The 16,662-nt window shown below is 43.6% G+C and overlaps 1 protein-coding gene, 1 non-coding gene and 1 pseudogene across 2 annotated transcripts in view; all 3 read right to left on the bottom strand.

Annotated features, from left to right (window-relative positions):
* Positions 1 to 16,662, bottom strand: part of LOC104997572 (chromosome unknown open reading frame, human C4orf19) — an 81,340-nt gene that overhangs the window by 2,068 nt on the left and 62,610 nt on the right. Inside the window, exon 3 of the mRNA XM_010852411.1 lies at positions 1,243 to 1,296. Within this exon, the coding sequence (XP_010850713.1) occupies positions 1,243 to 1,274 (32 nt within the window). The 5' untranslated portion in view covers positions 1,275 to 1,296. The remainder of the gene's footprint in view (positions 1 to 1,242; positions 1,297 to 16,662) is intronic.
* Positions 1,308 to 2,247, bottom strand: LOC104997571 (annotated as a pseudogene).
* Positions 15,912 to 15,983, bottom strand: TRNAC-GCA. Its single transcript has one exon. It is a non-coding gene; the product is annotated as a tRNA-Cys (tRNA).

The following is a 16,662-nucleotide window of genomic DNA, read 5'->3' as shown; positions in this document are numbered from 1 at the left end:
AAGTGAAGTCGCTCAGTCGTGTCCGACTCTTTGCGACCCCATGAATCGCAGCACTCCAGGCCTCCCCGTCCATCACCAACTCCCAGAGTTCACTCAGACTCACGTCCATCGAGTCAGTGATGCCATCCAGCCATCTCATCCTCTGTCGTCCCCTTCTCCTGCCCCCAATCCCTCCCAGCATCAGAGTCTTTTCTTACGTGTACCTAATTAAATAGATATTGGACATGAATCTGAGCAAACTCTGGGAGATGAAGGACAGGGAAGCCGGGCACCCTGTAGTCCATGGGGTCGCAAAGAGTCTGACAGGACTTGGTGACTAAACAGCAACAATTAAGTAGATACAGTGGTATAAAGGTATAAAAGTGGTCTACCGACTGGAAACAGATCTTAGGAAGGAGCTAGAAAAAGGGCAGGAAGAAGGTGAAGAACAAAGTGGGTCATGAAATCTAAAGACAAACAAAAAGGAAATAAATAAAACAAACGTTCAACAATAGGAAGATAAGTGGTTAAGAACTGATGCCACAACCCCTCAATGGAATATTATGTAGTCACTAACATTACTGCGGTGATTTATTTTCAGTGATGCCATCTCAGGCATAACAATTGTGAAGTCTGGACTAGCATCAAAGTTATTCACAATAAATACTTTTGAATGGCACCTAACATTAAATTATAACTATAGTGGAAAAAATGATATATGTATGTAGGTATGTATATGTATATATTTATACCTATTTATGTATACACACATAGATACAGATATGGGATAGAACTAACATAATAAAGATAGTTTTGTTATAGAAGCAAAATGATCAGCTAATTTTCCCCCTTTATTTTATATAGAATTATATTCATGTTGCCCAAATTTTTATGACATAGAATCTGGACAAAATTAAAAGCACATACATGACTGGGTGATTTATTTTCAGTGATACCATTTCAGGCATCTTCTAAAATCCAAGCTTTTCTTTGCACTGAAACTCTCTGGAGAAATGTAAATTCAACCCAAACCAAATTCAGCCTCAGAGAATGACAGTGTTCCCAACATGCTCGGAGAACTGCACAAAAATTTTTTTAAAAATCCAGCCCCTGTGTTCTTTTAAATAATATTAATGTGGTTCCAAACTCTTAACTTCCTGGCAATGCTAGTCATGCCCCAAGTTAGAAAATGGCATTGAATCCATGCAGGATATTTAAAAGTGCCTTTGTGATAATCACAATTTCCCATATTTTCAACTTTACCTTTGTATCATTTTACAGCACCTGCACCCCATCTGGATTACTTTTTGTTATCATCTGGGGAAAAAAGAGAGAAGTGTGAATGACATTTTACTTTTTTTAAAATAAAAATTGTTGGTTTTATTGTGGGAAGACATTGGTTTCTTTGCAGTCAGAATGAAGGAGCTGCACAATTTAATTCTATATAAATGACTGAATATATAAAGTATCAAATATAAACAGTGGTGTAACAAGAAAATAAATTGACAGAAATAATCAACTACTAGCAATAATTAAGACTACCATTTGAAAGATCTTCTATAAATAAAGAATGAAAAAATACTGTCATAAGATTTTATAGCACACAATTGTATTCCATCCTAATTTATTACTATTATAGTTCCTTCTTCTTCGGTATTAGTGAACACATATCATAGCCTGTCAATTTACTGTGTTTATTATGTTAACCCTCACAGGCAAAAAATGTCTTAGAATGCCAACACCTACAATAAGCTGCTTTAGTGAGACAAAAATCTTCAATGTTTATTTCATTCACCACTTTGGGATTTTCCTTTTGTATTTTAAGATGAATCAAGCTATCCCTCTTTCCTTTTTCTTCAGGAGGAATGGACAAACGTAAGGTAGCCAAGTAGTCAAAGCACACCAAGGAAAGGCAATAATCAAAGCACTGTGAGCCCGGGGAACCAGGTCACACTCTCAGGGCGGAGAGCTGTTTAAGATATAAGGGAAGCTGAACCTTCACAGAGGCTTCCCAGGTGGCTCAGGGGTAAAGAATCCATCTGTCAACGCAGGAGACAGCAGTCCCAACCCTGGGACTAAGTCGGGACAGTCGGGAAGATCTGCTTTTGGACAAAATGGCAACCCGCTCTAGTATTCTTGCCTGGAGAATCCCATAGACAAAGGAGCCTGGCAGGCTATAGCCCATAGGGTCACAGAGTCGGACATCACTGAGGACACCTGTAGGCAGGTAGGCACCTCCACCACACGGGCTGTGCTCTCCAGCCCCATCCTGGCCAGAGACTTCTGCTTCTCTCTGGCTGAGGTGCCTCATCTGTGCAGAGAGTGGAAATGGCTAGCTGCAGGCACTTGCAGTCTGGACTGGACCCAGGCAGCTGAATAAGATTTCAATAGGAATTGTTTGCCTTTTCTTTCCTAGATACTCAAAGTCAGTAGAGTTACAGTTTTTTTGGAAAAGGATAACATGTGAGTAGGGAGGACACTGGTTACCTGGAATACCTTCACATATCTAAAATCACCGATTCAGTATTCGCAAACTAGTCTCTATGCCAGACCTTTCCCTGACTCTGGGAGTTACATATGTCATCTTCATTTTGTAAATGAGGGAAAACAGGTTAACCAATGCCAGAGAAAGAAAGGTGGGACTGAAAAGGACCTGTGTGTTTTCTTCCATTGCCTTCTCCATGGGACTTGGACTTAACCAGGGTGTTAAGCCCTGGTGCAGCAGTAGGCGGTACAAGAGAGCAGAGAGGCTTCCTTGCCCAGGGGTTTCAGTACTAGAGGATGTCCTGGGCTCCCCTGGTGGCACTAGTGGTAAAGAACCAGCCTACTAATGCAGGAGATGTAAGAGATGTGGGTGTGATCCCCTGGGTCAGGAAAATCCCCTGGAGGCGGGCATGGAAACCCATCCCAGTGTTCTTGCCCTGGAGAATCCCATGGACAGAGGAGCCTGGTGGGCTTTGGTCCATGGCGTTGTAAAGAGTAGAACACCACTGAAGCGACTTAGCACAGCACTAGAGGATGTCAGGATATGGCAGATGATCCCAGCTACAGATCCATGTTCCATGTTACAGACCCGTGGAAGTTACAGTTGAGTCATCATCACAAGCTTTATGTGGACTAAAGTGAAGTCACTGTCATGTCCGACTCTTTGCGACCCCATGGACTGTGTAGCCTAACCAGGCTCCTCTGTCCATAGGATTTTCCAGGCAATAGTACTGGAGTGGATTGCCATTTCCTTCTCCAGCGGATCTTCCCTACCCAGGGATGGAACCCAGGTCTCCTGCATTATAGACAGACGCTTTACCATCTGAGCCACCAGGGAAGTCCATGTGGACTAAACTGCTCCTGTTTTGCCTTTCCCATCACAAGGCATGGACGCTGAACATCACAAGGTCAAAGACATGCCCCTTGGGGCTTCCTGGTGGTGGATGGATTTACCTCTGTGCAGCTTTCATTTCCCGCCTGCCTTCTGTCCCCTTCCGGTTCCCAAGTTACATTTTTTCCCCTCAAGATTGCCCTTTGAATGAAACCTTCTATTCATGTAGAAACCAACCATGTTGTTCTGGTCTTTTCTCTGAAAATCCTAGAAATTAGCATGGAAGAATCTTTAAGTCATCCTCCATGTCTAATAGTTACCAACTTGAAGCAGACAAGCCAATGACAGAATTGAAAGCCCCAGTCCCTTTGTCTCCATAAGAAGCGCATGCTAGAGAGAGAGAGGGATCACTTATTGTTTCTGTTTTGGTTTTTCTTTCCTCTATTTTTTGATCTTGCCACTCAGCACACAGGATCTTCGTTCCTTGACCAGGGATCAAACCCGTGCCCCCTGCAGTGGAAGCCTGCCTGGTGTCTTAACCACCTGACTTCAGGGAAGTCTCAGGGATCGTTCATTGTTGGCTGTGTCACTGCCTTTTCTGTTCTCTCTCCTTCCTTCTTTCGATCATGAATGGATTTCCAAGGATTCTACTTTATAAGCCTTTAACCACAGAGAAAATGACCAGTACCATTTAAGAAGTATAGATTAGCTGGTTGATAAATCTAGAGGGAAGTAGTTTTATACCACCTCCCTCCCCAAAGATATCCAGTATCCACATCCTAATCTCTGAAACTTGTGACTGCTACCTCATATGACCAAAAAAACAAAAAAAAAGTCTTTGCATATGTGATTACAGGTTTGAGATGAGGAGACTGTCTGGATGATCTGGTTCTGGCCCCAGCTCTGCCCTGTAACTCTGGGCCTCAGCTATTTCATCTATAAATGGGGATAATGATGTATCTACCATGTAGCATTGTTGGGGATTATACGAGTTAACATTCATAATAAGCATATACTTATTACTCAGCTCTGTCTGGATACAGCATGTTTGAAAAAAAAAAAAAAAGCTTTTCACCTAAGGAAGAAGTACTCTAGTTGCCATGACATATGCCTACAAACAAGAGCATTAACAGTACCAAGTTATACCTGTTTCCAGATAAGGACCAAATGGTATATTTCTATCAACTGTGGCACCAACTGAAAGACACATACCCCAAGTGCAACAAGAGTTCCGCAAGACAGAAATCACAGTGGGCTTAGCCAGCAGTATGTGTACAACCTTTTCCTTTTGCAAAGCACTCTCAATGGAATCACTCCATTTTCCAAGCCCAGGGTTTTGTTTCCAGCCTCCGCTCCCCACTTACATCCATTTTCTGTAAATAATTCATATGTCAGCTTGATAAATCTGTTCAAGAGCCCCCTGTACCCCTCCTCCCTGCCATCACCCCCTCCCCTCCCTCCATCTCCACAACCTACTCTAAAATCCGGCCCCTTTCCACACTGGCAGTATCTTTGTTTATCTTGGAATCTGTTTTTAAAAAGTCAAGAGGACAGGAGGCAAGAAAAAGTCAAAGAAAAAAAAAAACAAAAAACAAAAAACAGGCTTTGAAGTGTTTGAGAGAGGGCAGACCGCAGTCTTAATAATGTAATTGAAGCAACTGCGAGGTATGAATCACTGAAAAATGTCAGGTAGGTCAACTTTAGGGTCATGGGTTCAAGTGTTGTAGGTTGGGAAGGTTTCCTTCTGAACAGAAGAAAGAACAAAAGAGGCTGGTCTCGAGCAACACCTTGCTTTCCCAGTGTCTCCCAGGCTGACCAAGGTCGACCTGACCCCACCCTCTGCCCCTGTGGCTTTGGCCACACTCACAGCCATGCCGGGAACTGAGCTGACTGCTGAGATTCAACTTCTCTGTTTCTTAGAGAATTGACAAGTCACCTGTGCCTTTCACATTACCCTTCCCTCCTCGCCCACCTCCCTGGAAAACCACAGGATCTATATTTTTCTTCAAAGCCATGTAATTATAAAAGGTGTTTTGATGATCCTCCCCAGCCCCTCCACCTTTCACTGCCTCCCTTTAGGGTGCACTCTTGGGTTTCCTACAGACCTAGTCCTGTACCCGAGGGCCATGCCCTGCACCTCTCCCCAGCCCGGTGCCTCTTCCTGGTTAGAGGTCCTGCCCTCGTTCACACCCTGCCATCCTGTGTTCCCTTTTGCAGTGACATTCCTTCTCTCAGTGAGACAGGCTCTAAGGTCCAAGGTCGAGTGACTGCTGACGAAAAGGGTGGGGACTAATGCATTTACACCCAACCCCTGCCTGCCTGTGTCTACAATGATTCTTCCATAAATGATGATTCCTAACATCAAATCTGATTTATTTCTCTTTTCATGTGTCACTCCCACACCTATATCTTGCTTTTAGTGAGGTCTCCCATTTCCAGGTGCAAAAAGGAAATATTCCATGTCCATTTCCCATGGAAACAGGGAAACAAAATATACTCTTTTGAAGTAAGACTAAGTTCAAAATGGGCAGTTTGTCTTCTTTCCCTTCCCCGTCACTGTGACAACAGCTGGGTCAGAGGTGAGAACTCAGTTGTCCAGTGCCCTTTATTATGGAGCAGAAGCAGAATTTGCTTTGTCTTTGGAGTATAAAAGAGCAACAGAGAAGCAAAGGGCAAAGCAACCATCATCTGGTTTCCATAGGAGAAAAGCAAACACCATTAGGACGGTGTGTCCACCCACTTCGGCGCCTGCCCCTCCTGGAGTCCTGTGCTGGAGGTTGACTCTTGTCCTGTGTTTAGGGTTGAAATTAAACAGTCCTGTGTTTGAAGATGGTCATGCTAAGACCCCATCAGTTACTAGTCAAGTATTCTTGCTGGAAAATCCGGTTCCACAAGGGGGTTGGTGACGGAGGTAGGGAGAAATGAGGAGGCCAGGGGTGGGAGGGTAAGGGGCACAGGAGTTGTGCAACCAGGCAGAGAAATTAACTGAGCATTCATCAGGAAGTCAAGGAATACAGAAAGAGGCTCAACTCAGCTGGAAAGGGCTGCCTTTGAATAGTGATGATCTTAAAGAATGACACGCACAGGTCAACTGACACAGGACCAGCTTGTAGGCGTCCTACTGGCCCATCTGGAACAATGGGAGCATCGCAGCAAGCACAGACACAAAGGAGTGTAATACACTGACTAAAACAAGGACCTGCGAATCCTCAGGATATAAATCTAAAAAAGGGAGAGCTCTGACTTACAAGTAGAAAGCCTGCCAACAAACAGAATTATATAAATCACCATTAGACAACCATCACCTTAATAGTTGACTCAAGCAAGAATCATCAACAGATGTTTAGATCAGTGGGTAAAAACCTGAAGAAAATGGGATATTTAACCTCAAAGTATTGGCACTGGCCAAAAGTTTGCTTAGGTTTTTCATAACGTCATACCAATGAACTTGTTTGGCCAACCCCAATAGCTCCCCTATACATGCTTGGGGTAAAATAGTATGCTTACAGTGGAGAAACCTGGGTCACAGCACCAAAATCAAAGAACCAAGGGTAATACCGTGAGTAAGAGTTATAACGTGAGAGTAGTCAATAGCCTCAGAGGTGGCGCACCGGGAACTTGGCCTCACTTCTGTGATTTTTCTGTCAAAGAGTATTATCTGGATTGAAGCAGGAGGCAACACCAGTCAAACACAGCTTAAGGGGTATTTTGCAAAACAATTGGTCTGTACTCTTTCCAAAATATAACTTTAGGAAAAAAAACAAAGACAGACTGCAGGACTATTACAGATTAAAGAAGACAAAAGAGACATGACATGAATGCAATGCATGATCTTTTGGTAACAGGTCATTATTGCCACAACTGGTGAAATCTGAATAAGGCCTGTAGATTAGGTAGTAGTATTAAATCAGTGTTAACGTCCTGCTTTGGATCATTGTACTGGAGCTATATGAGAGCGTGCCCTTTTTCTTAGGAAGTATTTCACAGTGATGTATTTAGCAGTAGAGGGACATGGTGGTATCTGTAACTTATTAAAATAATTCAGGGAAAAAAATGTGTGTGTATGTGTGCACAGAGAAAGAAGAATAAAGCAAATGTAGTAAAGGTTAACATTTGGGGACTCTGAGTAACTGAGGGTCCTTTGTACTTTCCTTGCAATTTTTCATTGTCTGATATGATGTCAATATCAAAAGTTAAAAGGAAAAAAAAAACCCCACTAATCTGATGTCAGTTTCTGTTCTGCTTGTTCCTGGGCTAGGACCCAACACCTACAGAAAACCATTGCGATTAAGCCATTCCCTCTAAAGAAGCACATGGGGAAAGGTCTTGGAAAGGAGCTCATCGAAAGCCCACTAAACTTTCTGCATTTGGCTGTCATTCTGTGTATGTACCGAAGACCTTTTCTCAATAGCCAGCCCCAGGCACTAGAACTCTGAAGGCAAAGAAGATGTTTCCAGTCTTTGGGCTGCCCCACCTCAGAGGGGATTGTCTAGGGCTTTGGTGTTTGTCAGCTGCCTGCCTAACCTAGGGCAGCCTCTACCTGTATGGAGCATGTCACATCTGTTATTCAGATAAAGGGATGACTGGTGAGTGACAGAAGTGAGTGAATGAATGGTGAGTATGAGATTTTATAAATTATTCCAGTAGAAGGTCTACCACTTTCCACAATCAAATCTCAACTCTACCGGGTGGTCCAAAATCAAAAGTCAAGTGCATGGCACAAGCTAAGAGAGATAGGAGGGACCGTGATGTAACTCCAAGGGTTAAGGGTGTCCTGCTTCGAGGGCTCTAGTCAATGGGCTTTCATGGCAGCTGCTGGCAAGTGAGTTGAGTTGATAGAAGTTGAAGTGCTTGGAAAAGACACAGTAAAATCAAACACTTAAATTTCAACTCTGTTGTGATAAACCAAGTTGCCAGTGTTTAGAAAACAGTCCAGGATTTCATCTTAACCTGGCTAGCAGGTGAAGCTGAAAAATATTTAGTGAGTCACTTCTGGGTACTGACCTCTTAGACTCAAGAGGAGTGGATAAAAATAACTACCAGGCATTGAACAAATCACGAGGTGCCTTATAAAAGAAATTAAAAGACTGCCTGCCCAGCTTCATAGACAGTATTTAATTTATGGTGGAAAAAGGACAAGAAGATAATTCTTGACTACTAAATCAATCTGTTTCCTCAGCAGAACCATATTCTCCTTTCTGAGCAGGCTTTGCAAACTCTCTGGGACAACATTTTTTGGTGTTTCCTTTTCTCCTAAAGAGGTTGAGCTTCAGTAATTTTGGAGAAAGACTATAAGACTTTATTATCAGCACCATCAAACAGTCCATTTGATGCACTCCTAGTAGTCAATGTGCTACCATATACGAGTCAGCATCACCTAGAACTGGGCTTCATGGGATATCTGTGCAGCTGCTGCTGCTGCTAAGTCGCTTCAGTCATGTCCGACTCTGTGTGATCCCATAGACTGCAGCCCACCAGGCTCCCCCATCCCTGGGATTTTCCAGGCAAGAACACTGGAGTGGGTTGCCATGTCCTTATCTGTGCAGCTGCTGCTGCTGCTAAGTCACTTCAGTCGTGTCCGACTCTGTGCAACCCCATAGATGGCAGCCCACCAGGCTCCCCTGTCCCTGGGATCCTCCAGGCAAGAACACTGGAGTGGGTTGCCATTTCCTTCTCCAATGCATGAAGGTGAAAAGTGAAAGTGAAGTAGCTCAGATCTGTCCGACTCTGAGCGACCCCATGGACTGCAGCCTACAGGGTTCCTCCGTCCATGGGATTTTCCAGGCAAGAGTGTTGGAGTGGGGTGCCATCGCCTTCTCCGTATCTGTGCAGAGATGTGTTCAAATGTTCGTCCCCCACTCCTGCCAAAGGGTTCCCTCAAACAGGTTTGGGAATGGGAATAGCAGAGATTAAAGATGAACACATTCACAATTATGAAAAAGAATGATTCCACCCTGTTTAATTCAGTATTTCCCAAAATTATTTGACCACAGAACTTTCCTTTCCCCATAAAAGATATTAATAACCAATAGAATTTATGTTTTGTGGAACTTTGGGAAAAACAATTGTCATGGCAGTTCTAATTGTCAGGAAGGGTTTTGAGCCCCAAACTAATATTGTCAGGAGGGGTTGGTGTTTGTGAACTCAACCAGGCAAAGTCCATGCTGGGTATAAGAAATCCACCTTCCAGCAGTAGGTTCATCATCAACTGTACAGATGTGGGAAAGTAGTGTAATCTCTTGATCCCTCAGGTTCTTTATCTCCCCAGTGAGTCCCTGACATCAAAGGTCTCTTCCAAACTGAACAATGGAGGAGGTGAATCAGTGAAGCAAGTGTCCTTAACTCATGACCTCTCTGACTTGGGTCACACACTGTTAGCACTGAACACCCAGACAAGGCAGGCACCGATATGACCCTTCTGCAGGGGAGAGCCCTGCTCAGTGGTTTGTGAACTACCACATCCCTATACTGATGGGGGTGTTTGGGTCCCAAGTCCACACTCACCTAAACTAACTGAATGTACAAAGCTTCTCTTCCTGTTTCCTCCCTTCAGGCCCCAAGTTCTCATCTCATTCCCTCAGGTCTGCAGCTCTTTGAAGAGGTCTTCTTGGCTTCTTTGCCAGAGAATACAAAGTGACTGAGTGTATACACACACACACACATACACACACACACAGCTGATCAATGCCCTGGAGCCTTGAGATAGAGTCAGTGTGTGTAACTGCAACTTCCCTGGGAAGGGCAAGGACTCAGGTCAGGAGGACAAAGAAGTATGTGCTGGACCTCTTCACTGGAATGGGCTGGGGAAGTGTGTAAGAGTGTGCGCATGTGTGTGTGTGGCAGGGCTGGGGTATGTGTGAGGCAGGATGGAATTTGTAAGCTTCTGAGAAAATCCATAGTATCAGCAATTCAGCACCATGGTTAAATGAGTAATTTAGGGTGAGTTTGGGTTCCAACACTGCTTCCACCACTTATTAGCTTTGTGACCTCTATGCAAATTTCTTAGCCTCTGCAAACTTTACCTGTCTAATCAGCAAAATAGGAAAGGTAACAATTCCTGTTTATCAGGATTGTTTCAAAAATTAGTGAGATAAAAGTATGTATGGCATTTATTATGTCTGGCACCCTGCCAGTGCTTATTAATGATTATAAATAATTAACATCCTATTGTTTAATATGCATCAAGTACTGTTTTAAAAAATTTCATGTATTCATTTCAACTCCATAATAACCCTTGAAGGAAGAAGCCAGTATTTTATTTGTTTGTTTGTTTCTTATTGGCTGCACCATGTGGCTTGAAGGATCTTGTTTCCCGACCAGGGAATGAACATGGGCCATGGCAGTAAAAGCTGCTGCTGCTGTTGCTGCTAAGTTGCTTCAGTCGTGTTCGTCTCTGTGCGACCCCAGAGATGGCAGCCCACCAGGCTCCCGAGTCCCTGGGATTCTCCAGGCAAGAACACTGGAGTGGGTGGCCATTTCCTTCTCCAATGCATGAAAGTGAAAAGTGAAAGTGAAGTCCGACCCTCAGCAACCCCATGGACTCCAGCCCACCATGCTCCTCCGTCCATGGGAGTTTCCAGGCAAGAGTACTGGAGTGGGTTGCCATTGCCTTCTCCAGGCAGTAAAAGCAGAGCGTCCTAATCAATGGACTGCCAGAAAAATCCCTATTATTATTTTAACTGAAGGATAGTTGATTTACAATATTATATTAGTTTCAGGTGTACAGCACAGTGATTCAATATTTTGTAAATTATTTAAAGTTACCACAAAATACTGGTTACATTTCCCTGTGCTGTACAATATGTCCTTATTGCTTATCTATTTTGTACACGATAGTTTTAATCACATGCCACCGCCTGGCCCCTCCTCTCCTCCTTCTGCCCACTGTTAACACCACTAGCTTGTTTTCTGTATCTGTGAGTCTGTTTCTGTTCCGCTGTATTCTTTTGTTTCATTTTTGAGACTCTACATATGAATAAAATCGTTCAGTATTCGTCTTTCTCTGTCTGACTTCTTTCACTAAACGTCATACTCTAGGTCCATCCATGTTGTCATAAATGGCAGAATTTCATTCTTTTTTATGGCTGAATCATATTCCATTATGTTACATATATCACACCTTCATTATCCATTCCTCTGTTTATGGACACTTAGGTTGCTTCCATATCATGGCTTCCATAAACAGTGTTGCTATGAACATTGGCGTGCATGGATCTTTTTGTACTAGCGTTGTAGTTTTTTTTGGATATATACCTTGGAATGGAATTGCTGAGTCATATGGTAGTCTATTTTTAGTTTTCTGAAGATCTTCCATACTGGTTTCCATAGTGGCTGCAACATTACATTCCTACCAGCTGCGTACAGAAGTTGGAAGCCAGTATTTTATGGATAAGTAAATGGATATATAAATTAGAGAGTGGTTCCCAGGTGGCACTAGTCATATAGAAGCCACCTGCCAATTCAGGAGACATAAGAAACTCGGGTTCAATCCCTGGGACAAGAAGATACCCTGGAAGAGGGCATGGCAACCCATGCCTGGAGAACCCCATGGACGGAGGAGCCTGGCGGGCTGTTACAGTCCATGGGGTCGCACAGAGCTGTACATGACTGAAGCGACTTAGCGCACACAGGCACAGTTACTGTTTTCATTATTAACATTAACTATATAATATTTATATATTATATCTTTCTTATTATATTAATATAATACCATAATATCTCTTACTAGGTTCTGTTCGTTTCTGAGTCCACAGAATTTCACAATAAGCAGCAGCTTGTGATCCAGTATGTTTTGCAAAAGGGAAGTGGATCCTCTTGATTTGGGTTCTGATAGAATATCAAGGAGAGTTAAGAAAGTCTAAAGTGAACAATGCAAAGAAACAGAGGAAAACAACAGAATGGGAAAGGCTAGAGATCTCTTCAAGAAAATTAGAGATACCCAGGGTCATTTCATGCAAGGATGGGCACAATAAAGGATAGAAATGGTATGGACTTAACAGAAGCAGAAGATATTAAGAAGAGGTGGTAGAAATATACAGAAAAACTATACAAAAAAGGTCTTAATGACCCGGATAACCATGACGGTGTGGTTACTCACCTAGAGCTAGACATCCTGGAATGTGAAGTCAAGTGGGTCTTAGGAAGCATTACTGTGAACAAAGCTAGTGGAGGTGACAGAATTCTAGCTGAGCTATTTCAAGTCCTAAAAGATGATGGCGTTAAAGTGCTCATTACGTCACTCATTACGTCAGCAAATTTGGAAAACTCAGCAGTGGCCACAGATTAGAAAAGGTCAGTTTTCATTCTAATCCCAAAGAAGGGCAATGTTAAACAATGTTCAAATTATTGTATAATTGCACTCATTTCACATGCCAGAAAGATTATGCTCAAAATTCTTCAAGCTAGGCTTCAGCAGTACATGAATTGAGGACTTCCAGATGTATAAGTTGGATTTAGAAAAAGCAGAAGAACCAGAGATCAAATTGTGAACATCCTCTGGATCATAGAAAAAGCAAGGGAATTAAAAAAAAAATCTCCTTCTGCTTCATTGACTATGCTAAAGCCTTTCACTGTGTGGATCACAATAACTGTGAAAAATTCTTAAAGAAATGGGAATTAGGTTTACCTGTCTCCTGAGAAACCTGTATGCAGAACAAGAAGTAACAATTAGAACGAGACATGGAACAACAAACTGGCTCCAAATTGGAAAAGGAGTCCATCAAGGCTGTATATTGTCACCCTGCCTATTTAACTTCTATGCAGAGTACATCATGAGAAACGCTGGACTGGAAGAAACACAAGCTGGACTCAAGATTGCAGGGAGAAATATCAACAACCTCACATATGCAGATGATACCACTCTAATTGCAGAGAGTGAAGAGGAACTAAAGAGCCTCTGATGAAGGTGAAAGAGGAGAGCGAAAAAATTGGCTTAAAACTCAACATTCAAAAAGTAAGATCAGGGCATCCAGTTCCATCACTTCATGGCAAATAGATGGGAAAAATTGGAAATAGTTACAGATTTTATCTTCTTGGACTCCAAAATCACTGAGAACGGTGACTGCAGCCATGAAAGTAAAAGACACTTGCTCCTTGGAAGAAAAGCTATGACAAATCTACACAGGGTATTAAAAAGGAAATCAACTCTGACTACTAACTGGATGGACTGATGCTGAAGCTCCAATACTTTCACCACCTGATGCGAAGAGCAAATGCATTGGAAAAAGACCCTGATGCTGGGAAAGACTGAGGGCAGGAAGAGAAGGGGAAAACAGAGGATAAGATGGTTGGATGGCATCACCAACTCAATGGACACGAGTTTGAGCAGATTCTGGGAGATAGTGAAGGACAAGGAAGCCTGGAGTGTTGCGGTCCATGGGGTTGCAAAGTGCCTAACACCACTTAGGGACTGAACAGTATTTCATACATGTGGTTTCATCTATTAGCCGCCAGATGGCAGTATACATTGGGTATTTAATTTCAAGGGAGGGACTTAGTATGCGAAAGGCCTTAAATACAGGAGAATTAGGGCTTAAACAGTGTAGGTGCTCTGCCATGTGGCGAAGTTACAGAGTAGGTAATTTGGTAAACATTCAGATAATTATTGTGTTAAGTTCTGGTAGCCACGGTACCACCTTATGGCAGAGTTTCCTCCAGCTCTGGCTGGGCACGGGATTTACTCTGTAGCCTGGCCAGACCATGGATGGGTCAAAAGACTCCTGCAATTCTACAGACACCTCTCTTCACACAAATGGGATCTGATGCCTGGATGAAAGTTTTGGGGAAGGACTAGGGGAGGCAGGATAGGGTATGGAGGGGTTCACTTCCTGCCCTGGGTTAGATCTGCTGCAGCTGGACCTGTCCATTTCACAGTTCCTTCCCTAGGGCCATCCTTGTGCTCGCCCCAGGCCCTGTGTGCTGCCCACGGTGTGAGCTGGTCTTGGGCCCCATCTTCTGGATGAGGGTACATGACCATATTCTAGGGGGTAAAGATAAGCTATAAAATAAATCTGGCCCAGTTCAAAGGTTTCTGGGGAAGAAGCCCATTACTTTGTATTTAAAAGAAATTCAGAATATTGTGTTTGAAAAGGCAAATTGTGCCTCAATTATTAGAATTAAACAAAGGTATGCAGAAATTTACAAGTTCTGTTGGTAACTTGTGGTCAGCCCTCTAGACCAGGTCCTTCTTCCTGTACCCTGGGGAGAAAGGTTCTAGGGAAAAGTTTGAGAAGCTATTCCCCTATTGTCTGGACTGTAAATTCCTGGGGGTAGGCTCCTACTTAGGTCAGGAGGGGTGCAATTCATTACTGAACCAAGGTGTGCAGGTGACAGGGGTGGGATCCTGGGGGACATTGAGAGGCAGAGGGCACCAGGGCCATCAGGCGTCCTCCTGGGTCTATGTGGGGCCCGATAGCCTGCATTTCCAACAAGCTCCCAGGTGGTGCTAACACTGCTGTCTAAGGACCGCACTCTGAGAACTACAGCTTTATGGTTTTAAGGAAATAAACGCAGGCAGGAGTCTTTGTTTTGCCAATGTTACTGGTTGGTCTAGGCGAGCTCTACTTAAAGGGAGAGGCCTAACACTCTAAGAACTCTGTGTCTTGGGGAATTTCAGGCAACAGTGAGGTGGTTACCATTACCACTGGCCTCTTTCGGTGACAGATGGCATGGCCCAAACCAAGTTGGCCAAAACATAACTTTATGTTGGTCAGAAACTAATACCAGTAATCACTGCTTCCAATTCCACTGCCAATGGGCGCAGCTTATAATCCTGTTAAGTTTCTAAAAATTCTGTTCTTCAGAATTTGCTTTTTAACAGTTTTTAACTTATGTTCCTCTATCCTTCTCTATGGGTACTATAACAGGAGAAAGTGAAAATAAACCAAGTGTCCAATAATAAAGGGATCAGTTTGGACAACCTAAATGTTTACTAACTGAGGAACAGTGGAAACAAACCCAACTAATAGTCGAAACAATGCCAGCATTGGGCCGGTCCACTGCCTGTCTGCTCTTCGATCGGTCTCTGCCTCCCTTGCCCGCTCAGTTTTTCAGGGCACCCTAACACTGAGGAGCCCTTGTCTGGATCTGGGTGAGTCCCACCAGTGGAAGGTACTGGTGGAAGAAGGAGAGGATGAGGGAAGGCAGGGTCTGGTTCCCTTCCTCTCTCTGCTTTGGACGGCATCCTGCTCATCCCGGTAGTGGCCAGCTCTCGTCCACAGCAAGAGATGTGCAAGAGCCCCACCCGCTATGGTGCCTCACCAGGCTCCAGCCACCGACCCAGCACCTGGTTCTGGGCTCCCCTTAGGATGGTAATGTCTTCCTGCCTTGACCATCTCCGTGTTTAACTCAGCATCTCATTTGGTTTCCCAGATCTTCCAATACCCACATAACCCACTGACTATAACATCCTTCTGTTTGAAAGGAAGAGTTCTCATTCTTGACTGGACCTTCCCTAATACAAATAATATCCTGACTAAAGGCTTCCTGTGTGTGAAGTCACTCAGTCGTGTCCGACTCTTTGCGACCCCGTGGACTGTAGCCCGCCAGGCTCCTCTGTCCATGGGATTCTCCAGGCAAGAATACTGGAGTGGGTTAGCATTTCCTTCTCCAGGGGATCTTCCCAACCCAGGGATTGAACCAGGGTCTTCTGCATTGCAGGCAGACGCTTTATCCTCTGAGCCACCAGGGAAGTTCTGGCTTCCTAGCTAGTTATTAAGTGATATACAATAAGAATGTTGAACTCTGTACAGATGGGTAGTATCCAATGTACTTGTTGCTAATTTCTGATGTAGGACAAGTCATGGTGGGTGTCAGTGGTGGTTGGGGAAGGGACTTTAGCCTCTCCGTCATCTCCGTCAATTTCTCTTGCCTTTCCCACCCCAGATCAGTCTGTTTACTGTGCAAAACAACTTCTAGACAAGTCTCCTGTCTTCCCTTCTAAGCTCTGAAACCTTCCTAGTAGATAGATATTCTAAAACTGCCACTGGAGAAAGTATAGGGAACACATGGACCTTCACACTATTTTCAGTAATCTCATGAAAATACTCAATATCATTAACACATATGGGTGACTGTGGTTAATAAGTAAGTTTAGGTGTCTTTTATGTCTGCTGAAATATGAAGGGCATTCTCTATTATTCATGTGGGTGCTATTAATCTATTCCCCATTATCAATGTAGTAGCAGGAAGTTTATTTTTAATACACCCCCAAATCCTTCAGTTCAGTTCTGTTCAGTTGCTCAGTCATGTCCGACTCTTTGCGACCCCATGAATCGCAGCACACCAGGCCTCCCTGTCCATCACCAACTCCCGGAGTTCACTCAAACTCATGATCATTGAGTTGGTGATGCCATCCAGCCATCTTATCC

Source organism: Bison bison, unplaced genomic scaffold (assembly GCF_000754665.1).
Source record: "Bison bison bison isolate TAMUID 2011002044 unplaced genomic scaffold, Bison_UMD1.0 scf7180017864310, whole genome shotgun sequence".
Lineage (NCBI taxonomy): Eukaryota > Metazoa > Chordata > Mammalia > Artiodactyla > Bovidae > Bison > Bison bison.
This window is presented reverse-complemented; position numbering and strand designations above follow the sequence as displayed.